The 23,668-nt window shown below is 32.8% G+C and overlaps 2 protein-coding genes across 2 annotated transcripts; one reads left to right on the forward strand and one right to left on the reverse strand.

Moving 5' to 3' along the window:
* Positions 1-668: 668 nt before the first annotated feature.
* LOC134245561 (uncharacterized) lies at positions 669-8,825 on the forward strand. The gene is made up of 5 exons (XM_062727838.1): positions 669-847; positions 1,979-2,045; positions 2,387-2,486; positions 5,155-5,323; positions 7,509-8,825. Exons 1-5 carry the CDS (start codon positions 680-682, stop codon positions 8,490-8,492), a joined length of 1,488 nt encoding a protein of 495 aa, XP_062583822.1. The 5' UTR covers positions 669-679; the 3' UTR covers positions 8,493-8,825.
* Positions 8,826-21,266: 12,441 nt separating this feature from the next.
* LOC134245562 (uncharacterized) lies at positions 21,267-23,000 on the reverse strand. Its single transcript, XM_062727839.1, has 2 exons — positions 22,933-23,000; positions 21,267-22,134 (listed from the first exon to the last, which is right to left on the reverse strand). Exon 2 carries the CDS (start codon positions 22,120-22,122, stop codon positions 21,268-21,270), a length of 855 nt encoding a protein of 284 aa, XP_062583823.1. The 5' UTR covers positions 22,123-22,134; positions 22,933-23,000; the 3' UTR covers position 21,267.
* Between the last annotated feature and the right edge of the window lie 668 nt (positions 23,001-23,668).

Genomic DNA, 23,668 nt, shown 5'->3' on the forward strand with positions numbered 1-23,668 from the left:
TCAATCAAGGCGGTAGAGAAGGGTTATATATTGATCGTTTATGTATAAAGCCTTATTAGCAGTATTTCAGTTTTAAAAGGAAAACAAAATCCGTTTTCGTAATTTTTTTTGTAACTCAGGGAAACATTACACCTCATAATGCAATATTTACATTCAGTGTTATTTTCCTTATGAAATCCATTAGAAATCCACGACATTCAAATTTCTGTATTTACATTTGCTAAGGTCTTTCCTTATATGACAATATAAATTAAATTGACGTTCAATTTTCAATGACATGCAGTTTGGCAAACCGCACGAGACTATTAGAAAGTCTTGACTGTGACGTCATATGACGCCGTAGTTACGTTATGTTGCATTTCTATAACAATGTCTAAATAGCGCCTATTTTTTCTTGTAACAAGAATAAAAAAAATATAAATATAAGAAATAAAATATCATTTTTTAGAGTTTCATTGGGATGTGACATGAAATCAGTATTATTTCTTAAATAACACACGCGAAACCTTGTCACTGCGCGCTAGAATACGCAATCGGAACTACATGCATTTTATATACTCTAGGATAACCAAATTGTAAAATGTTTTATTTCAATAGACTCTATTCACGCACGCGCTAAAGTTCTTAGCGATAACGAGGCTGACCTGACAAAAAGCACATGTGCGAGCAGACGCTGAAAATGGACGGCCATGCGAAAACAGGCTCCGCGGCTTATTGTTGTGTGCCGCTTTGTAATGAAGACAGTCGTCGGGGTACAGCAACGTCCTTCCACTCTTTTCCAAAGGATCCATCTGTACGGAAAGAGTGGATTATTAAAATACGGCGAGACGAAGGCCCCGACTTCCATGTAAGTTTTTCACGTGCCCAACACAAAGTTTATCGATTTTGTGGATATAAAAAAATCCCTCACTGAAACATCTTTAAAAAGTTACAGATTTTTAATTTTGATTATATTTTCCTTTAATTTCATTGAGTTTTGACATACAGGACCCTTTTAATTAATCACAGTGAGGCGATAGATTCCACATCAGCCTCACCAGTGTTGTTTACGTCCATCATGTTAAAGGTGCGAGCGAGGTTTCTTATCATCTCGCACTTCATTACATCTCTACACACTTTTAAGTTAGATGATTGCATTTCGATATAACAACTTTTAATAAATTTCCCAGTCATATAATACGTTTTTTTGGATGATAAATATCTATATAAACGTGAAAATCCAAGCCTAATTCCAACCAACACGCAGCTTAATTAGTTCCCAACAGAAAAAACAACTCTCTTCATAACATCTGCAGCCTGTATAGTATTAAATCATATACACTATATCATGATACATGTTCAATATTTAATTGAATTGAGCAGGCCTATAATTTATAGGTCATATGGGCATCAACAAAACAAAATAAAATGCCAGCCATAAAATATTCTGACAATACCCTAGTGAGAATTTACACGCAACACTTGTAATCAGGATGTCCAGTTCCTTTCTGTTTAACATACTTGTCATAAAATTTTGTCTAAGAAAAATTCTTTTGTTTACAATATCCTGATTTATTTTATGCACCAACTTGAAATTTTTTTTTCTCCAGCAACCCCTTGCATAGCCCCTTCACAATAAGTGTGGTACTACTCTTTTGCAGGGCAAAATGCTATATTTTGGTTAAATTCGATGTAAAAGTAATTATCTATCAGTATAAACAAAAATGCCATCAAATATTACACATAAATTTGCTCTGCAAAAGTGTAGAACCACAATAATGGTGAAGGGGCCAATATTGGCCTAATAAAGCCAAGGTAAGCAGTTAAAACCTTGTGTATCCGTTAATTAATTAATTCCTTCCTAACATTATATAGATGTTTTTAAAAGAAGCATAATAAATAGTGTACATACTTTTTAATACATGTATAACTTTTAAATTGTAACTGAAACAATAAGAATCCCAATTAGATGTTCTACAACTTGATTGATATTTTTCAGATATCAAAGTCCACATTTGTGTGTTCAAAGCATTTTAAGGAAGATGATATTGTAAAAACATTGACAGGTACAAGGCAACAAGCAGCTTCAAAGTTTGAGTTCTTTTGCTGTTACTTTATTAAATTGTTGAATTTTAATTTATATTAATATCAACTTAAAAGTTTAAATAATGCACTTTAGTTATCATTGATCATTTAGATTTATAATAAATTTATATCAATAAAATTAATATTCAATTCTAAATATATATAAACTTTCTGAAAAATCAAGGTGACATAATTTCTATTTAAAGTTCAAAAATAAAGTTGTAATTTGGAGTCAAGTACAACAAACAAATAATATTTTAAATTGGAAATAGATAATTAAATATTTTATAATGGTTAATAAACATGTCTACACACTTTGTAGGACTAAGAAAATTGAAGAAAGGCACAGTACCAAGTATGTTTCCATGGACTAAGAGTGCACCAAGCCGTAAACCACCCAAGAAGAGGGAAGGACCTCCTCAGTAAGAGTTTATAAGTCATGATACAATTTGCAGTATTAATTTTGCTTCTGATAAACAAGGAATGCTGCATTTGTATTATTTAAGCACTGAGTTGTAAATTTTGATGTTCATCATGTCACAGCATGGACAGCTGTGCTCACAAACTGAGTTACATGCATAAGCACTTACGTATCATGTGTTTGTACAGCTGGTCATGTTACGGGATGATGAACATGAAAATGGACAGTTCGGTACTTATATTACCATTTAAATAATAAATACAGCTTGAATAATGCACACCATACCTGTGCAAGGCCATAGTAAATAAAAAAAACTAGATTCTCATCCTCATCTCAAATTAAAAAAAATCTGTTTTCTTAGTCTTAATTCAGATCAGGATCGGTAATCAACCAGTATTCAACTTTCGTCCTCTATCCCCCATATGTCAGTGTGATTTTCACGGCTGTTAAGATCATTAAACAGGATCATCAGTAGTTGTGAAAGATTCCTGATGTGAGATGATGTGTAGTAAGAGATAAACATATTTAAATTGATCTCTATAACTATGTATGACTTTTAGATGTATAACAAAGATACATATCTGACAATGGATATAACACTTAAATCTGCACCATTTGATAAGGTTAAAAAATTTCTGTATAATAGAAGAAACGAAAATTTTGTTTTAATGAAATCCACCACCTGCCTCAATTTAAAAAAAAAAAAATTGGATGAGAATCAAGTTTTTTTATTTATTAAATCCTTATTACAGGTTATTGGCTGATTATTGTGCCATTGTAATGGCTCAACTGAGCAGACGGAAAACTCAAGTGAGATTTTCTGATCAAATTCACTTTCGATCGCTTAAAACAATTGTGTGTGTAAAAAAAAATAAAGGTATTGAACTCTTACACTGAGTACCCTATTTTGCTAATAAAATATTTTTTATTCAAATGCTCTAAAATTCTACTTTCTATTCAAATCTATTCATAGATAAACATTCTTCATTTCTACCAAAGCTCACTCCGAAATTCCATATACCATATTTTTTGAGATATTCTGAAATCAATTTCAAAAATGACCTACTTTCTTTTACTCAACATTAGCTTGGGCCCCTGGTCATTCACATGTAAACAGATGATGTTTAAAGTGCAGCGAAGAGTTGCAAAGTATTTGCAAAATTTTTCAACAATTCAAAGTTGATTTCTTACTCCAGATTGTAAGGTTAAGTCAGTAGAATTTACATTTATTATCTTTTTTTTATCTCTCTTTTTTAATATTATCTATAGATGGATAGTGGATAGTGTGAAAGGGGTGAGTGTGTTTGTGTGTAAGGCATAAATACGCTGTAATTCCTTTCACGAAAAATTAATTTGAAGACATTTGCATCAACAACTGCACCGCCATGTTGATTAAGAATGTAAGTGAAGCCATGGTAGAACAAATATTTTCTGGAATGCATTGTATACCTTTCAATTTTCAAAACATTTAGACAGCTAAAATGTAGTTTGTGACTTAGTAATATCATATGATCATATTAGAGAAAACCTCGAATATCTCAAGAAGTATAAGGAATTTCGGGATGAACTTTGGTAGTAATGAAGATTGTTTATATTTGAATTGATATGGATAGAAAGTAAAATTGTAAAGCATTTGATTTAAAAGAATTTTTTTGGCGAAAAGAAGGTACCCTACGAAAAGAGTTTCATACCTTTATTTTTTTTTTTCAACACCTTATTTTTTTTTCTAACGATCTAAAGGCCTGTGATCAAATTTGTCTATTATCTGTCATTGGTGTTTGTTGTCATTACAAATAATATTCACATTTTCTTTCATTGAGCTAGTTTCAACCAAACTTGGGACATGCATGTACAATCCTTGGGTGAGGGAAAACCAAGTTTCTTACCTCCAAGGGGAGATAATTAAGAAAATAGTCAATGAAAATTGTGGGATCCTTTAAAAATCTTCTCAAAAAACAGGAGCCACAAAAAAATGAAGCTTGTGTGAAACCGTATTGATATAAAGTACTATAGATTCAAGCTTTACTTAATGGGAATGCATAGAAAAAAATAAAATCAGTAAATTTAAAGATATATATAAAATTTACATTTATAAACATGTATTTTGCATGTAAAATATATGGAAATTTAAGGCATTTAAAACACCATAACAGGGACATTTGATTTGTTTGCACACACTGTTGCAATTACGAGACTATATCTCTTTCAAAAAATAATGATTCATTGCTTTAACATATCATCTCATATGTTAGTTCAAATCATCCCAAAGGATAATATGGTCGAAGTCTTGGAGTAAAATAAGTAAATTGTTTTATTTAGACACTTTTTCTCCAGATAAATCTATATTGGTACCAATGGATTATGGTATTATCTGGATGTGTAAATGTTAGTGAAAAGTATGTCATGAAAATTATTTCTACATGCAATATTGTGTCTGACCGCAAACTTTTGCTTTTATCATTTTTGTATGTAGTGAAGCTTGCATGCAACCACTGACTTGTAAAAAGTATTGCATTTTGTGATCAAATGAATCATAAAAGTTTAGGAATGTGCAAGATTTTTAAGTCCCAATAACATATAGCTGAGTTTTCAAAATTCTACTGTATCAAAACAAAACATTGCCATGTATAATATTTTACATGTATTATGATACATATTGATCTTTTCAGAGAAGAAACGTCAATTATTAAGAAGCAGAAAACATCATCCTCAATCTCGTTAGACACAGACCAACATTCATCATCAACTGCAACATGTGCCATTGATACTTCAACAGATATGCCATCTGAAGAGCATGACTATTGTCGCCAAGCACCATCTCTTGAAGAAGATCTTGAGGTAATACACAGATCATGTAGTTCCTTTGATCTTGGGGGCATGTTGACTTTAGCTCACACCTGAGCTGAAAACTCAAGTGAGCTTTTCTGATCACCCGTTGTCCATCGTCCTTCTGTCCGTCTGTTAACTTTTCACATTTTCAACTTCTTTTCAAGAACCACAGGGCCAATTTTAACAAAACTTGGTACAAAGCATCCTTGGGCAAAGGAAAATTAAATTTTTAGGTCACCTGAGTAAACTCAGGTGACCTATTGCTATCCGTTTTCGTCCGTCATCGTGAGTCGTGCGTTAACATTTGAACATTTTCAGCTTCTTCTCTGCAACCACTGAACCAATTTCAACCAAATTTGGCACAAAGCATCTATGGGTAAAGGGGAACAAAAATTGTGAATTTCATGATCCCTGCCCCCCTGGGGCCTGAGGGGTGGGGCCAAAACCACTAAAATTAATGCATACTTTAAAAATCTTTTTCTTTACTCCTGGACATCAAGCAGTCAAACTGTTTGCATGATTGTAATAAGCAATGAGTCCTCTACCAAAATTGTGAAATTCATGGCCCTGGGGTCAGGGGTTCTAGTGCTAGGGCGGGGCTAAAAAATTAGGTAGTGAAAATGCAGTATTTCTTTGAAAATCTTCTTCTCTGCTCCTGGGTATTAAATAAACCAACTAAATACATATTTATGATAAGCAAGAGTGCCTCTATCAAAATTGTTAATTTTATGGCCCCAGGGTCAAGGGTTCTGGTGTTAGGGCGGGGCTATATAGATTATATAGTAAAAATGCATTATTTCTTTGAAAATCTTCTTCTCTGCTCCTGGGTATTAAATAAACTAACTAAGTACATAGTTCTGAAGAGCAGGAATGCCTCTTCCAAAATTGTATATTTTATAGTCCCAGGGTCAGGGGTTCTGGTGTCAGGGCGGGGCTCTATTGATTATATAATGAAAATACATTAAGTCTTTGAAAATTTTCTTCTCTGCTCCAGGGTATTAAGCAGATGAACTACCTATATAGTTATGATGGACAAGGGCCCTAATCTTCCAGCAGAATTGTGAATTTCAAGGCCCCAGGGTCAGGGGTACCATAGAAGAAGGGGGACTTTACTTATATACTGAAAATGAATGAATGGTTTGAAATCTGCTCCTTGGTATTAATCAAATATCAAGGCCTAAGGGTCAGGGGTTCATGTGTGGTAGGGGCACTACTGATTATTGCTGAATATTACTGATTAGTTGAAATGCATTTTTTGCTCCCCTACCCTGGGTATGGGCATTAAGTAAACAAACTAAGCAACTGCTAAATGTATTGTTATGATGATCAATGGTGCCTCTTTCAAAATTGTGAATGCCATAGCATCTGGCTTAAAACATGAATCAAATTCAATCACTGGAAAGTTGTTGCATAATGCTCAGGTGACCTATAAGGCCCATGGGCCTCTTGTTAATTTGAAGGGCCAAATCTCCTTCTGAGGGGAGATAATCATGAAAAGAAAAAAATAGGGTGGGTCATTTATAAATCTTCCCAATAACCATTGGGCCAGAAAAGCTGAAACTGATGTGGAAGCATCCTGGGTTTGTGTAGATTCTAAATTAATCAAATCATGACACCCCCCCCCCCCCAGGGTAGGGTGTGGCCACAATAGGGGATCCTAGTTTTACATTGAAATATGAAGGGAAAAAAATTTTAAAAATCTTCTCAAGAACCATTAGGTCAGAAAAGCTAAAACTTATATGTGGAAGCATCAAGCTGGAGCAGTGTAGATTCTAAACTAACCCCCGGGGATAGGATGGGGCAATAATAGGGTATCCAAGTTTTTGCAATAGACGGTACAAGGGTACAAGGGGGAAATCTGTCAAAGAACAGAATGGAGCAAATTACTCAGGTGATCCATGGGCCTCTTGTTTATGAAAACCACAATGGAAATCTTATCAGTTAACATTGTTTAAAAGTAAACCACCTGTAAAGATTTTTTAGCAGCATCTATTCCATCAAAGAAACATCCAATGATGTGCATTCAATAATATAATTAATGTTTCATCATGTAAATAATACTGTATACAGTTGCTCATACAAATTTAAATAAAAGAAGAAAATGTCTCTGTGATATTGTGGTAATGTTGACATTAATTTGGAATAGATAAACCATGTGCATATATCACTGTGTAATACATGTACTATATTGCAGGCCATGAAGATACACATTTCTAAACTAGAAGAAAGGGTACAGCACCTTGAGAAGAAAGTAGAGAAGTTCGGAATTGAAAGATTTTCCAAAGATCCAAATTTGATAAATTTTTACACTGGTTTTTCTACTTATGATATTTTTTGTGCTGTATATAATGTTGTTGAGCCAACAGCCTCAAATATGATCAGGTGGTCACAAGTTCAGAGAAATAAGAACATTGTTTGTAATCCTTTTAGAGAAGAATCTTTGTCAATTGTAGATCAATTTTTTATGTTTTTATGTAGAATTAGACAAGGTTTTTTTGAAGAAGATTTAGCACAACGTTTTTGTGTGTCTCAAAGCACTGTTAGTCGTATTATTATTACTTGGAGTAATTACTTGTATTGTATTTTGGGATGTTTACCCATATGGCCAGATTTAGATATTGTTAAACAGAATATGCCAGATTGTTTTAAGACTACTTTTCCTAATACACGAGTTATTTTGGATTGTACAGAAATACGTGTGCAGACTCCAAGTGCCAAAGTACTTAACTCTCAGTCATATTCAAATTACAAGTCTCATACTACCTTTAAAGGCTTGATTGGTATAACCCCTCATGGTGCTGTATGTTTTGTTAGCAGATTATTTACTGGCAATATTTCTGATAAAGATGTAACACAAAGAAGTGGAATACTTGATCTATTAGAACAAGGTGATGATGTGATGGTCGACAAAGGTTTTTTAATCCAAGATTTACTTGACAGTGTTGGTGCACACTTGATTATTCCTCCTTTTTTAGGAAATAAAGTTAAATTTAGTAAGGATGACGTTACTAAAACTCAGCAAATAGCAAGACTAAGAATTCATGTAGAAAGAGCTATCAGAAGGTGTAAAGAGTACCATATTTTTGATAATGTTCTGCCATTGTCTGTTGCTGGGACTGTAAACCAGATTTGGTCTGTGTGTTGTTTATTGACAAATTTTAAAGAAAAGTTATTTTGACAGTTATATTTTCAATTGTTTGATACAGTTTATGTGTGTGGCATGTAAATGAACATCATCTGCATATTTGATATACCAGACATGTACAAGTGAGAAGGTACACATACCTGTATATATTCAAAACAGAAATATGGCTTTTTGTGCACAACACTTTTTTCCTTTGCATGCTTTGGGAAATTGATTTTTTTTTTGTAAATTTTCATTGATATGTTTTCAAGTGATATTAATCTTTTTGGAAAAAAATTAATACAGTGAGATTTTATCAAGGTTTGGGTAACTTTGAAATCTAATACAGATATTTTAAAATTTGATTTAAGTACAAGAATTTTTAAATTATACTGTATATGCAATGCTATCATAATTACATTTGGTAATCAACGCAATTTCAATTTTATTAAGATTTACGTTGCATTTATTTTTTTTTTTTGTATGTAACATAAAGGACAACTTTTTTGAAAAGGACAAGGCTTTGAACAAATTTGGATTTGAACAAACTTGAATCTACACTATATAAGGAAGCTTTTGCTTCTTATGGCTATTAAAGTGGGGTTTTGTTTTTAGTAGAAAAAAATAATGATGCCAAATTTTCATTCTTTCCCAATCATCTCCCCATTACATACATGTATAGAGAGAATGGGGTACTTCATTTAAAATAAACAGATGACAGACTCTCTTTAATCAGAAAAAAGCTTATTTGAACTTTTGGATTAACAAAACAAAGAAACCAACCAAACAAAAATAACAGCATGCATGTACTCACATGTACATTTTTTTTCTTTTTATGATCCATCATAGATGTTATTTTCAGTATCGAACACATTTTGGTAAAAAGCAATTGAAGTAAAATATGTCAAGTTTTTGTTTTATTTCCTGCCACTTTCCTGGTACAAAGTTAATTCTTTCCAGATGGTAGTCATCTTTACACCAAATGAACAAATCGCACCACAAAGCACCGGTCAGACCCATTTGACCCATTATCTGATAATAATATTCATGGGAGGATTTTAGTTTGTAGCTGTTATTCACAAGAGTTAGATATTTTAAATTTGTGATGGAATCTGCATTTGGACATTTAATTTCCAAGAGTCCATACATAGGAACAGAGTTGGGGTCTATGACTTTCCTGTCAGGAGAAGTTCCCAAATAAAAACATGAGGGATTGATGACTAAGCCTGCTTTAAACACATTATTTCCTGTTATAGTGGCGTATGCTTCTGCTGCCTCTTGTTCGTGTTCAAGTCCAAATTTCATTGCTGCTGTTTGAATTTTGTTACTTTTTAATAATGCGTCAGCCAAAGTTTCAAAATCTTTTTTCCGTGAACAAACTCTTTTAAATTTAGATGAAGTAATTCTGTGTTTTCTTGCTGAATTCCAGTAGGGATTTTTAGACTGTTCAATTGTATTTTGTTCAATGTCGTCAGAATCAGTTTTTGACACGGCAAGTCCATCATAAAAATTTTGTTCCCCCAGATTTAGAGCTGTATTAAAAGTTTGATCAAGAATAGGTAAATTATATCCAGGAAAAGTAGGAAACGCAGGATTGTTTATAATTGTATCGTTACTTTCGTCAATTTTCTTTTGCTGGTAAGAAAGAAGGGAACCTTTAGGCACTGGTCCAACTTTTGATTCAATGGTCTCAATGGAATTAATTTTGGAGGAAGGTGGCAGTATGGTTTTAAATTGAGCATTTGTTGCCATTATATTTTGATTCAATGATTCCAAAATGTTCTGATAAGGTATAGGTTGCTGTATTGGACAATAAAATTTTGATTTCACACCATCTGTTCTTTTTATTTTTTTACAGGTTGTCTTCTGAATATGTACATCCTCAACTGCTTCAGGATGGATACCCTCTAACCGTTGGGGTATATGCCATGTTTGAGGCATTGATGTCTTAGATTTGACACATGGCACTGTCTTTAAATCAAGCTTTTGATAGTGGGCTAATGTGTACATAAGGCCTAAAATATGGCTGCAATGTCCAGAGCCTGCTTTACATGTGCAGTTAGAACTTTCAACAACAGTACAAGCTGCAGCTTTTAGGGCAATTTGTAAATTATGTGGGGGATCATTTTTCCTCATAGAAGGAAAGCACTTGGCTCTAATACAAGCACCAGTGCCCCCTGATGTACATGGTCTCACTGAAACAATAGAAGAAGCTTACTTAGCTTCCTTGTAAATGAAAATTGATAAGGAAACAGAAATAAAAACAACCAAGGACAAAATGAAACTGTTTTAAAGAAATGAAAAGAAATTTGGACAAATGATATGAAATAAAAATGAATAAAAGAGATTGAAAACCAGGTTGGGATTTATTTGCTACATAAGTAGGAAAGCAAAAGATTCAGATGATTTTTTTTTAAATTTGGACATGTATTGAATGTAAATTTAAGCTATATAAAGACTTGAAATTGAAATTGCCAGATTTCTTGGTATATAATGTTACACCTCTACAGGACTTTAACATTATTTTGTGAATATGGTAGTGTGGAACATGTTACATGTACATATTGACTAGGTTTTTAAAGGGGAAAAAATAACCCTGATGCAGTGCATAAATTCTAAATTAATTGTTGTCTCTGGCCTCTTCAACATACATTTTCCAAAGGATTATTTCTTTAAATCTGCATGTATATTCACTTTATATCCTAGTATGCACAATGAAAATATTGAAATCTATTGATCTAAATCATAATCAAAGCTTGTCTTTCATTCTTTGAAAGTATGTAGCACATGTATATACATGTGTGCATTATTCAATCTGATTGATAGTACACCTGTACATGTGCAGGCATTGAAAATGCAATTGCAACTACATGTATATAATTTATACACAATAATATTTATTACATGTAATTTAAATGAAGCATTCCAACCAATACTAAAACCAAGACATCACGTACCTCGCAACAAGATTGATAAATAAAAGGTTAAGAATCCTAAAATTTGAAATGTGTTTGTATATATGTGTACATGTATTTGAATTTAGTTTATAGTACCCCCCCGGTAAGCATTTACATGTAGTAACCATCAAATTAAAGTGCTGTATTAGTATATATGCGTACCAAATGTTAAAACAGTGCTTTGTTTACATTTAAAATTCCATGTTCTATTAATGAAATACCTTGCAATTTTCAAAAGGAAAAAATCTATCAAAATACAGGAATATCAAGACATATAAATAATAATTAAAAACCAAAAAAAAAAAAAAGGAAGAAAGAAAAGAAAACAAAGACATATATCAAATGAAAATAGTTTAAATTTATTTATTTACAAAATGAAAAAGTAATGTGTTTATAAATGACACAAGGTAAATAATATCACAGCATCGATAACGTCTACGTTAAATGGACTTCATTCTTTGATAACTATATATATAAGCCACGCCCACTTTAGTGTACGTACATTTCACATAACGTGGACATAAATTTCTTAATTTATATTATTTCTTTCTTTAAAAATGATAACTAAATGTATGTATTCTCTACTTGTGGTGAATATTTATTGTCTTCCATTCAATGAATTTCAGTAATAATGACAGATATCAACGTAAAGGATTCTATGCATGCTGTCCGATGGTCCATCGTAAAATTGTAAACAAACCTTCAATATCATGAACATATCCTTCAGCAAAATTGCTGTATCCTCTTTTGAGAGATTTATTCGGGATTTTTGACGTGGTAGACCATGCCGATATTACATCGTCGGTTATCCTTGGTACGCTTGCGAGAGAGCGCGTCCAAGCTGGATGACCTTCGCCGCACTTCGCCATTTTCTCGTAGTGAAGGACGCTAGTTTGTCAGGTCAGCCTCGGTTTCGTATTTTAATGGCGGACGCATGAATAGAGTCTATTCAATGAAAAACTATAAACCTGAACAATAAACGTATATTAAATTAATGTAATGTGCATTTAATTATTTTGTCACTTTTTTTCTCACAATGTTTGTTTGCGTAATTAAACTTTGCAACGTCATTTAACGTCAATTGACGTCACAATCAGCTCTTACATCTATTAACCAAGGCAGTTTTGAAAAGTAATAAATCCACATTTAAGATTAACGAAATAAGCAATTATTAAGAAGGGAAATAAGAGAATGTAAATATGAGCATTGAATTCATATTATGTCCTTAGTACGAAGAAGGTTTTAGGAGAAAATTGTTTTGTCAGTTAATATCAATACCAAAAAAAAAATTAATATGGTTAAATGCTGTAAAATCACATATTTTCAAGGGGTGAAATTTTCGTGGTTTTAGGAAAATACATTGGTTCATTGTGATTTGATTTCGTGTTTGAAGAACTATTCAATAGTAATATACGGGGAAAATTCAGGGTTCTCCATTGGCCGTTTAACGTGGCGGCCTCGCCACAGTTGAATTCCTTTGCGCCACAGTTAAAAAGTTAGTGTCATAGTACCGCCACAGTTAAAATATCAACGCCACAGTAAGATCGCTATTGACACTACATGTACCATAAATATATAATTATACTTTTTTGAAAAATCAAAACAAATCTCTAAACCTTAATACAATGTACCGTTTTCAGTTTCTAATGCTAAGCTGTTAATCTACTCTAATTAGGGCGCATTGCTTTGCTTGCACAATCAATTATCTTCTAGATTGTCACACTTCACGATAATTACAAAGGACATTTTAAATATCTATTAGTTCATGATTAAATAGTTCTACATTTTACTATGTCTCTAACATTACACTTGCACTGCGAGTAAAAACATCGCACATGTATTTGTCTTAAGTGATCCACCAGTATTTCCTCTGTCAATCTTTATTAACACTGTATACGTATATTTACCGTTTGAAAACAATTTTTTTAAAATAAGAATTCAATGCTTCATACCTGTTATTACTTATACCTTCTTTCATATTCTATAAGCAAATATCTATTTATTTAGTTCTTTTGTGTGTTTGGGAAAAAAAGGGTCTTTTTAATACTACATGTATATTTTCACAAACAGTTGTGGAAATAATCAAATTTTTGTTATACAGCATGTTAAATCCATATAGTTTTTAAATCATTATCCTTACATTCATCAAAGACATTTTGCCAATTAATCAATGCCTATTTGTATTTGAATATTTATTCATAAGAGCCGTATGTTTTTAAATTTAAATTTCGGGTTTCCCTCGCCAATTGGTCACGAAATGACCGCGAATGTTCTTGCGCCACAGTTAAATTTGAAATGATGGAGAACCCTGAAAATTGCGTTCCTTGGTGGATGTAATTCAAGGGTCTCTTCATACCTTGAAAACCATGAAAATTACCCACCCCCTCCACGAAATAAATGACTTAACAGTAGTTCATCAATTGCATTTAAAGTTTTCCAATAAAATCAGAAAAGACATAGATTACGAATATTTTATGAAAAGTACACAATGATTTAATCTTCCATCGTCTTATTGAATCATTTAAAACTATATCATGACAAAAAATGCAGTAATAATTAGAAGATAACATATTTGATGGCTTTTCACTCTTTGGCAGAGAGAGATATCTGGTACACGAGCTCTGAAAATAAAAATAACATAGATGCTAGCCACTAGAATTTCCTTTTATCGTGATCGATTCCCAGAATATATCTATAAAGATTATAATAATTAACAAGAGGCCCATTGGCCTTATAGGTCACCTGAGCATTACGTAACAACTTTCCAGTGATTGAATCTGATTCATATGTTTTGAGGCAGATGCTATGGCATTCACAATTTTGAAAGAGGCATCATTGATCTTCATAACTAAACACTTAGCAGTTGCTTAGTTTGGTTACTTAATACCCATAGACAAGGCAGAGGACCACAAAATGCATTTCAACTAATCAGTAATATTCAGTAATTATCAAAATTGCCCCTACCACACATGAACCCCTGACCCTTAGGCCTAGATCCACACATTGCACAATTTTTGAAAAAGCATCCTTGCTTTTCAAAAATATGTGATTAATACCAAGGAGCAGATTTCAAACAATTAATTCATTTTCAGTCTATAAGTACAGCCCCTCCCCCTCTAAGGTACCCCTGACCCTGGGGCCTTGAAATTCACAATTCTGGAAGATTAGGATCCTTGTTCGTAACTATATAGGTAGTTCAACTGCTTAATACCTAGGATAAGAGAAGAAGATTTTCAAAGAATTCATGTATTTTCACTATATAATCAATAGAACCCCCCTAACACCAGAACCCCTGACCTTGGGGCCCTAAAATTCATAATTTTGGTAGAGGCACTCATGCTCATCATAACTATGCACGTAGTTAGTTTATTTAATAACTAAGAGCAGAGAAGATTTTCAAAGAATTCATGTATTTTCACTATATTATCAATAGAGCCCCACCTTACACCAGAACCCGTGACCATGAGGTCCTAAATTTCACAATTTTGGCAGACGCACTCATGCTCATCATAACTATGCACTTATTTAGTTTATTTAATACGTAGGAGCAGAGAAGATTTTCAAAGAATTCATGTATTTTCACTATACAATCAATAGACCCCCCCCCAACACAAGAACCCCTGAACTTGGGGCCCTAAAATTCACAATTTTAGTAGAAGCATTCTTGCTCATTATAATTATGCACTTAGTTTATTTAATACTTGGGAGCAGGGAGAAGACTTTCAAAAAATTCATGTATTTTTACTATATAATCAATAGAGCCCCCCCCCTCCCTAACACCAGAACCCCTGACCCTGGGGCCTTAAAATTCACAATTTTGGTAGAGGCACTCTTGCTTATTAGAACTATGTACGTACTTCGAATATTTAATAATCAAGAGCATAGAAAAAGATTTTCAAAGAAATAATGCATTTTCACTATATACTTATTTAGCCACGCCCTAGCACTAGAACCCCTGACCCCAGGGCCATGAATTTCATAATTTTGGTAGAGGACTCAATCCTTATCACAATCATGCAAACAGTTTGACTGCTTGATGTCCAGGAGTAAAGAAAAAGATTTTTAAAGATTGCATTAATTTTAGTGGTTTTGGCCCCACCCCACAGGCCCAAGGAGGTCAGGGTAAATGAAATTCTCCTTTTTTTCCTTTCACGCATAGATGCTTTTTGAAAATTTGGTTGAAATTGGTTGAGTAGTTGCAGAGAAGAAGCTGAAAATGTTCAAATGTTAACGCACAACGCACGACGCACGACGACGGACGAAAACGGATAGCAATAGGTCACCTGAGTTTACTCAGGTGACCTAAAAATGCTGACCACTAGGAGTTGAACTTTCACTACTAAGTCAAAAACGTACTGACATTCCCATTTTTTACTGACAAACTTAGAAAATTAATGACAATGTGCTGTCCTTGCTGTAAAACTTAGACAATTACTGACCTTTTTACTGCCGGTACTGATAAACTTAGAAAAGTGCTGACAATCTTAGTCGGTGCTGATAAACTTAGACAATTACTGACCCGTTTACTGTCCCTGCTGAAAAACTTAGACAAGTGCTGACATTTACTGATAATTACTGTCCCTATTGTTCTCGCTCTCAGGGAGGCTGCAGTGGTGTGAAATTGATTTTTGTTTTATTTTAAGATAGATTATTTCATTTATTTGTTGTTTCATATAATTTTTCAGCTATGTCTAGATGATATCTTTGAAAAAAAAGCTTCTTTGATCTATTTATAGAAAATTTATTCGTAAAAAAAATATTTTCAAGAGAAGGGATAAAATTTCAAAACCTTAAAAAGATAAGCAATTGAAAAAAAAATCTTCCTTTAGTGGTGAATTTAACAGAGATCTTTTCCTTTTTATAATAAAACATTGTTATTACATGACATGCATTTTATAATATTTCCTTAATTAACATTGACTCCCTGACTTTCTTTAATATTAATTTAAAGAATTAAACTGTTAGGTTAGATGTGTTTTATTCAATTTTAATTTAATTAAGTCAAATTAGTTTGAATAATTTTAATAAACTCATAGCGCGCGGTGAGGCCGTGGGTGCCCCTTTTTGAGAGAGGCGTTTGTTATAGATTTCATATTATGTAAATTTTTTAATTATGTGGAGGCCGCCCACATTTGTTTTTGTGCAGTCAAACATACCCGAATCCAAGCATTTGCAAGAAGAAACCAAAATTAAGAGACAGACGGTGGAATTAAATTTAAAAAAAAAAGACTTCTTATTTTATTTGGGCGGGGGGGGGGGGGGGGGCTACGGGCCAACATTGATCATTGATCCTTTGATATTCATTGATTTAGTTACTGTCCGCATTAGTCTTTTAAAATAATGTGCATCTTTTAGCTGATTTTCGAATCTGGATTTTCTGGATCCCCACCTGAAAGTGTTATTTTAATTCAAATACATGAAAAACTATGACATTTTATATTACCATCTTATGTCTATGCATACTCCTGAAACAAAACTTTGATAGAAATTAATTTCTATGTTCCGTTCTTTTCAATTAGAGTGTCGGTAGATGTTCACATAGATCTAGTTTCTTTTTGTCTTTTCAAATTAAAATTGGGGAGGGGGTGCACGTGCGAACTAAATGAAGAACGATGAACATGTACTTATTTATTTTATTAAAGTAGAACACACAATTAATACTGTCGTGTTTCAGTTTGTATTCCTTTTTATCTGTTTAGGTACAAAAAATTAATGAATTTAATTAGTAACTTAATAAATCGACGTTTCATAGCTTTGTGCGGTATTGAAACCAGTATCATGATTTTACAGTAACACTGTGCTTTTTATTCGTCCAAAATTATTCAAGTCGTTTAGCTGGTATCCAGCCGAATTACATAATCATTCAACAATCGGACACTCTGTGAAGCACCTGTGTGTAGAAGATATCGCCTGAGGCGATCCGAGTGTGTACGGTAGCGGGTTAAGAAGACAATAGGTGTCACTGCCGTATTTTACAGAGGAACACTCGCCGGATTTAACTGGAAGTTAGTTACGCAACATTACGGCGACAGGTAGACTCTTCTTCAAGACAGTTTGAATTTGAGAAATTCAACACCAACACATACAAAATATAAATATGCAATCTACAATCCTTCAACTTCTTCTTAGATTAAATGAATATTTTTTTCAATATAGTAATACCGAGGACGTATGATAAAATTAATGATTAATGAAAAAAAAAAAGATTGATGTAAAAACCATCCGGGAAAAGGCACAAATTGTTTAAGCAAAAATAAATATATGAGAAGGGGTACATTACATCCAAAGTTTCGTAAAAATTACTGGCTCATAATATTTTTTGTTGATTATCAAAAATAGTTCATAGTATATTTCCAATTAAAAATCAAACACAATTTATATGCAGAAGTATTATGACATAAAAAAAAAAAAACTCAGCCGGAGTTTAACTATACATGTATTTTTAAACTTTGCCTGCTTTGCCTGGGTCAATATTGATATAAATGTTTTAGAGAGAGAGAGAGAGAGAGAGGGAGAGAGAGAGATGAATGGTAACTCGTCACGGAAGATAGTAGGAACCTACACTTAGCGAATATTCTTAATCTTATGAAAAGGAAGATGTTAATGAAACCTGAATCAAATAAATAATGATTACGGGACGGGTATAAATTGATCAAATGGACAAAGAAATTTGCTTCATTCAAAAAACTAACTTTTTTTTAAAAAAATCATATTCAAGTACCGGTATACTAGATTTTTTTTTCATGTAACGTGTGTGGGGGGGGGGGGGGGGGGGCTTATACATATATGCTAGAGGGTTCGAAATAAATATTTAGGAGCACTGGTTCGACGGACTAATGACTTCCAATTTTCACTACTTCGTTAAATATTTTACTAGACAAGTCCGCATCCTGCCTTATTATCATGTTAACATCATAACACCCTACGCCTACCTACTTTAATGAGATGAAATTTAATTTCAGCACATAAAATTAAAATAATTCCAATTTACCGATAGTTACAGGGGAAAAATGGAAGGTACGAAACATGTAATATTTTTGTTAAAATTGAATCATGATTAAAAATACTTAAAGATTAAGTTTAAAAATTAAATAGTAGTCTAATCCGTGAATAAACGCAGCACTTCTCAAGTATTTAAGTAAATTAAAGTCTCAATACTGTTTGTATCTTTAAGAGTGAGAGAGAGAGAAGGGGAGGGAGAGAGAGAAGAAAAATATTTGAGAATTGTGCTACTGCTAATTACCGCCGACCATATCTTTAAGAGAGTGGGAGGGAGGGAGAGAGAGATTATGAAAAAATTTGAGTATTGTGCTACATGTACTGCTAATTACCGCTGACCTATTAAGTATAAATATTTTCCGTAAGATTTCTATAATTGCTAGTACATTAATTTTTATTACTAGTCTGATAATTTTTTATTAGTCTCGGACTTACAGACATTGGGTACTTATGAACCCTGCGTAATCGATCAACCAACCATTCATTTAGAAATAAGTGACAAAATTAACAAGGCATAGTACAAGTTTATATATGAAACACTGTTCTGTTCAATAGGGGAACTCCCGTATGAGCAAATGAAACTGTACATCTTAAACAGGGGTAAATAATTATATGACTTGTACAAATGTCCGAGAACATTAGGAAACTGAAATACCTATCAGTAATTATTCAATATTTAGAAGATTTCCCTTTTTAATAAGAAAAATCTGTCCTGTTTGTGAAAAGAAAATTGATACAACTTTCCGATCGTGAAAACGGGGGGGGGGGGGGGCTCAACATTAAAGTCAGATATCTGTCTGCAAAGAAATAAATAGATGAAAACTAACTTGATGATTAATTAATTTTAATTCTTTGATTAAACAGGGATAGATATATTCAACACATAAATTTAAAATTGATTTACTCATAGTTAATTTCAAATCATATTCTGAAATATTTTACAGATATCAATAATATTTAGATTAAAAAAATGATAACTGTCTGGGTTTTTTTTTTCATCAAAAATTAAATAAGACTGTTTTTAAATTCAAAATATAAAACCCAGTCTTTTTCACACCACTGCAGCCTCCCCGAGAGCGAGAACAATAGGGACAGTAATTATCAGTAAATGTCAGCACTTGTCTAAGTTTTTCAGCAGGGACAGTAAACGGGTCAGTAATTGTCTAAGTTTATCAGCACCGACTAAGATTGTCAGCACTTTTCTAAGTTTATCAGTACCGGCAGTAAAAGGGTCAGTAAATGTCTAAGTTTTACAGTAACGACAGCACATTGTCAGTAATTTTCTAAGTTTGTCAGTAAAAAATGGGAATGTCAGTAAGTTTTTGACTTAGTAGTGTTTAACCCGAACGGTTCCAAGAAATGGGTCATTTGGAATGCAGTTTTTTTTTTTGTTTATATAAAGATGTATTTGGTTACGATGAAGGAGCGACCAATAACATTTAAGTGACCAGGGGTCAGTTGTTTGAATAAATTAAATACACCAAGTGAAATTAAAAGATTTTACAAAAGACAGTAAGTAACTGTTTTTAAATACATTAGTAAACAAAGAGAGTTGGAGGACAGAGTAATTATAATGAAAAATTCAAAATTGAAGTTAAAGTAATTATTTGAAATTTTTAAGGCGATCTAAAGATGGAGATGAGAAATGGAGGAAGAATTGGGGTATAAAATGAGCGGAAGACGGACATATGCCAGACAAGAGCTAGTTTGTGTCTGTCTCTTCATTTTATACAGGTATGATTATTTGCAATTGGTAGACTTGCGTGTTTTTGTAAAACATTTTAAGTTTTCACATGGTTTATTTTATTTACAGGTTTAAATATTTTATATTGTAACACAGTATCTTTATTATGATGTTTAGTATGTACTGTGTTCAAACTATTTTTTGTATTTATTGTGATCATAAAATAAACGGATTTTTTCTTAAATAAAAGACAAGAGCTGGATTTGTCTATCTCTGCTGCTTTTTATACAGTTTGGGAACTAGAGCCTGTGAGCCGCTCTGGTCAGGAAGGGGCCTCAGGGTAAAAGGAATTGCATATTGAAGCATCTAGGAATGATATAATAAAATTCAAAAGCTGACTTGAGTTGTTCAGACCCAGCTCAAGGATTATAAGAGTTATTTCACTTGGTGTGTCCTCTCACTGAAATAATCAAGATCCCGGGTGTAGATGAACAAACTCATGATAGGCCCAATGTCATTAGGGACTCTGCCTCCTCAAACTTTGATGGTTGACGTGTAATAAACAGGCATCATAGGCTGGAGTTCAGAATGAGTTTAAACTGTTATGATGATAAATAACTGAGATATATAATGAAGTACATATATTTATTCGTTGCAAGATGGTAATTTTACAGAATCGGGAATGTATATACATGTATGATTACATGTGCATATATTACATGTAGGTGTAAGTCATGTTTTGTCTATTTCATTTATCAAAGCATGTGTATTGATTGAACACATGTTTACTCAGTGTCGATACACACGCCCTATTTGATTATTTGATTTATTTATGGAAAACCTCTTTAAAGGGTATTCAAATAAAGCTTTTGAGACATCCATCCGTCCCTACAACAAAAACTTTCTCCTTTCTGTAGAAATGCAACGTTCTGTAGAGACAATTTATTCTGAAGAAAGCACATGACAATTTATTGAAACGAAAAAATAAAACTCTAAGGCGCTTCTTTGAAATGTTTAACAGATTTTTACATTACAACTTTTATACAGAAAAATGCTTAATGATTAAAATGAACTTTAAAAATATTAAGCAAATAATATTATATTAATCTAATTGTGAAATACAATACGATCACATAATATGAATAAAAATGTTTACAAGAAGTCTTTTATGGATAAAATAATTTTTACGTCATTGATGTGAGAGTACTTTGATATCTTCAGACAACCATTCCCCGACATACAGGTTGTCATCCTCGTCTATACAGAGAGCACGCGGCATGTGCATGTCTTTATACTGAATGTAGTGAAGCAGCTCGCCATTTTCATCAATCATGTGAATTCTGTTTTTTACCATGTCAGCTACAATGATGTCATTCTTGGAATCACAACAGATGCCGTATGGATCAAACTGAGGGTCACTTTGTGCTCCCGTGTAACGGAATCTGAGAAAGCCTCCGGCGTCTGTAACGACCACGGCGTTCACGTCAGAAACGCAGATGTCTCCATTGCCGTTTTCTGCTATGTAGGACGGGCAGATAAAAAGGGGACGATTTTTGTCTGTTTTGATTTCAGAAAGTTTATTTCCCGCATAAGATAACTTCAGTACTTTACCTAGAGAACGGTCGTGCACCTGATTGTTCCATAGACTAACTAATAAGGAGCCCGATTTACACACTGCTATTCCATTTGGGATGTATCCATCCAATGGTTCATTTTGCGAAGGCAAAACTGGACCTGTGAGTTGAGGCTGAATACTATAACTCAACAATGATCTGTTATCCGAATATATGACAATTCCGTAATCTCCTAAGTAATGTCTACCATGGATATAACACAAACAGGCCCCATAATTACAGAAATATTGAATAGAATTCGAGCCACCTCTAAACTGACAATGAAGCGTGTTCTCTTGGGAGTTTACAACTGAAACACACACCCTTCCATTATTCACATATTTAAGATCAGTTATATACTTCTGACCATAATTTATCGTACTCTTTATATTCACTCGATTCACAATGGCGGACAAAACTTGGGCTTGCATCGCCTTGTTTACCTATTTTAAAAAAAATCGTCAAATTAAGAAAATAATACATTCGTCAATTGTTTCATTTAAATTTTGCAAAGCAATTACATGATTAAATCTTAATACCTCAGATCAAATATGATATTTCATAACATTTTTAGCTCAAAATTGGCACAAAATTGAAATATCTATTAAATATAGAGATAAAAACAGTAAAAATACGTTAACTACTCATATTTACATTATATATTTTCATATAAAGATTATTTGAATTATATTCAATTCAACTTCTATTGGTATTCCATACATTCACTGTAAAATTCAAAAGACCAAAGATTATTATCATTTTTGGACATTTCGATAATTCATGATGTCTACCGAGGTTGGTTGTAAAAGAAATCCGCAAGACCTTTTGTTAACTTAATTATGGACATTAATGCCAGCCCTTTTTAAATACATGTGAATGTCATTTTACACATATGGTGTGCCATATAGAAAATAACCTTAGCTTAATTAAGGGCTAGAAACCATGTAAAAAATTTTGTACACATTACACATTATTGTTTTTTCTACAACTGCAATTGAAAACGTGCCGAGTTAAGTTAACTTTTATCATTAAATTGAAAACAAAAACTGTATTTTACATCATGTACGAAACATTTACATAAAGTTTGGTTAGGGTCGGCTTATTATCAATGCATTCGGAGATGAACAGTAAGGAAAAGAAAATGTGTTGTATTGATTCAAAAGTTTTTTTTTAAATCATACAATAAAAAGTCTTAAAGTCTTTTAAAATATTTTATCAGACCAAGTTAACCACGGCTTTACCTGATTTGTTATAATGTACGACCTCAATAAAAATGTCCAGTTCACTTTCGTTTTAAATGCAGGATTCATATCATGTTTTGCCTCAGTTATGGCAGGCAAAATGCGTCATATTGGGAAATATTTTTTTTTAAAATGATACATGGGTTTTTTGTTGATAAAACCCGAGAATTATTTACACAGTAGGTAAGTTGTCCGTCCTGATAAAGATATATATATACAAACAAAAAAAAATTCCAGTGATCGGCAATAAGAAAAAAATATTAGGAATATAACAAACAGTATTAAAGATCAAAGTCAATTTGAATAGCAAGAAATGGGGGGGGGGGTCAAAAACGAACATCCAAAAAACATCAGAGGAGCGAATAGGAGGCATAGAGAAGTAAGCATTCCTCGTCGATTGACCACATTCACCTTATGCTTCTTGTCATTTTATGGTAATCAGAAAATTTCAGTGTGTAAATAACAGCTTAGCAATGAGTATGAAAAACGTCAGTTAGTTTTTGACATAATCATAGATTGTAAATTACTGATGAGCTCATTGAATCGATCAAAGATCTTTGAAATGATGAATTTGTAGGAGTCTATTTATATCCTATATATATTAAATGACTGTATGTTTAATTAAGTTGGAAATAAGATGCATAAAGTAGTTAAAGTTACAATAAATATTTGACGTAAATATTCATAATAACGTAACAAGCGACTCGGGAAGAACACAAAGATCTTTAAGTGATGC

This window comes from Saccostrea cucullata, unplaced genomic scaffold (assembly GCF_032062105.1).
Source record: "Saccostrea cucullata isolate Sc308-1 unplaced genomic scaffold, CSIRO_AGI_Scuc_v1 ctg2298, whole genome shotgun sequence".
NCBI lineage: Eukaryota > Metazoa > Mollusca > Bivalvia > Ostreida > Ostreidae > Saccostrea > Saccostrea cuccullata.

What these genes read in the sequence shown, in the direction of transcription:
- LOC134245561 (XM_062727838.1), top strand. Translation starts at nt 680, where the DNA reads ATGGACGGCCATGCGAAAACAGGCTCCGCGGCTTATTGTTGTGTGCCG. An exon ending in TATTGTAAAAACATTGACAG is followed by an intron (nt 2,046 to 2,386) that starts GTACAAGGCAAC and finishes CACACTTTGTAG; the next exon opens with GACTAAGAAAATTGAAGAAA. An exon ending in CTCTTGAAGAAGATCTTGAG is followed by an intron (nt 5,324 to 7,508) that starts GTAATACACAGA and finishes ACTATATTGCAG; the next exon opens with GCCATGAAGATACACATTTC.
- LOC134245562 (XM_062727839.1), bottom strand. Translation starts at nt 22,122, where the DNA reads ATGCAAGCCCAAGTTTTGTCCGCCATTGTGAATCGAGTGAATATAAAG.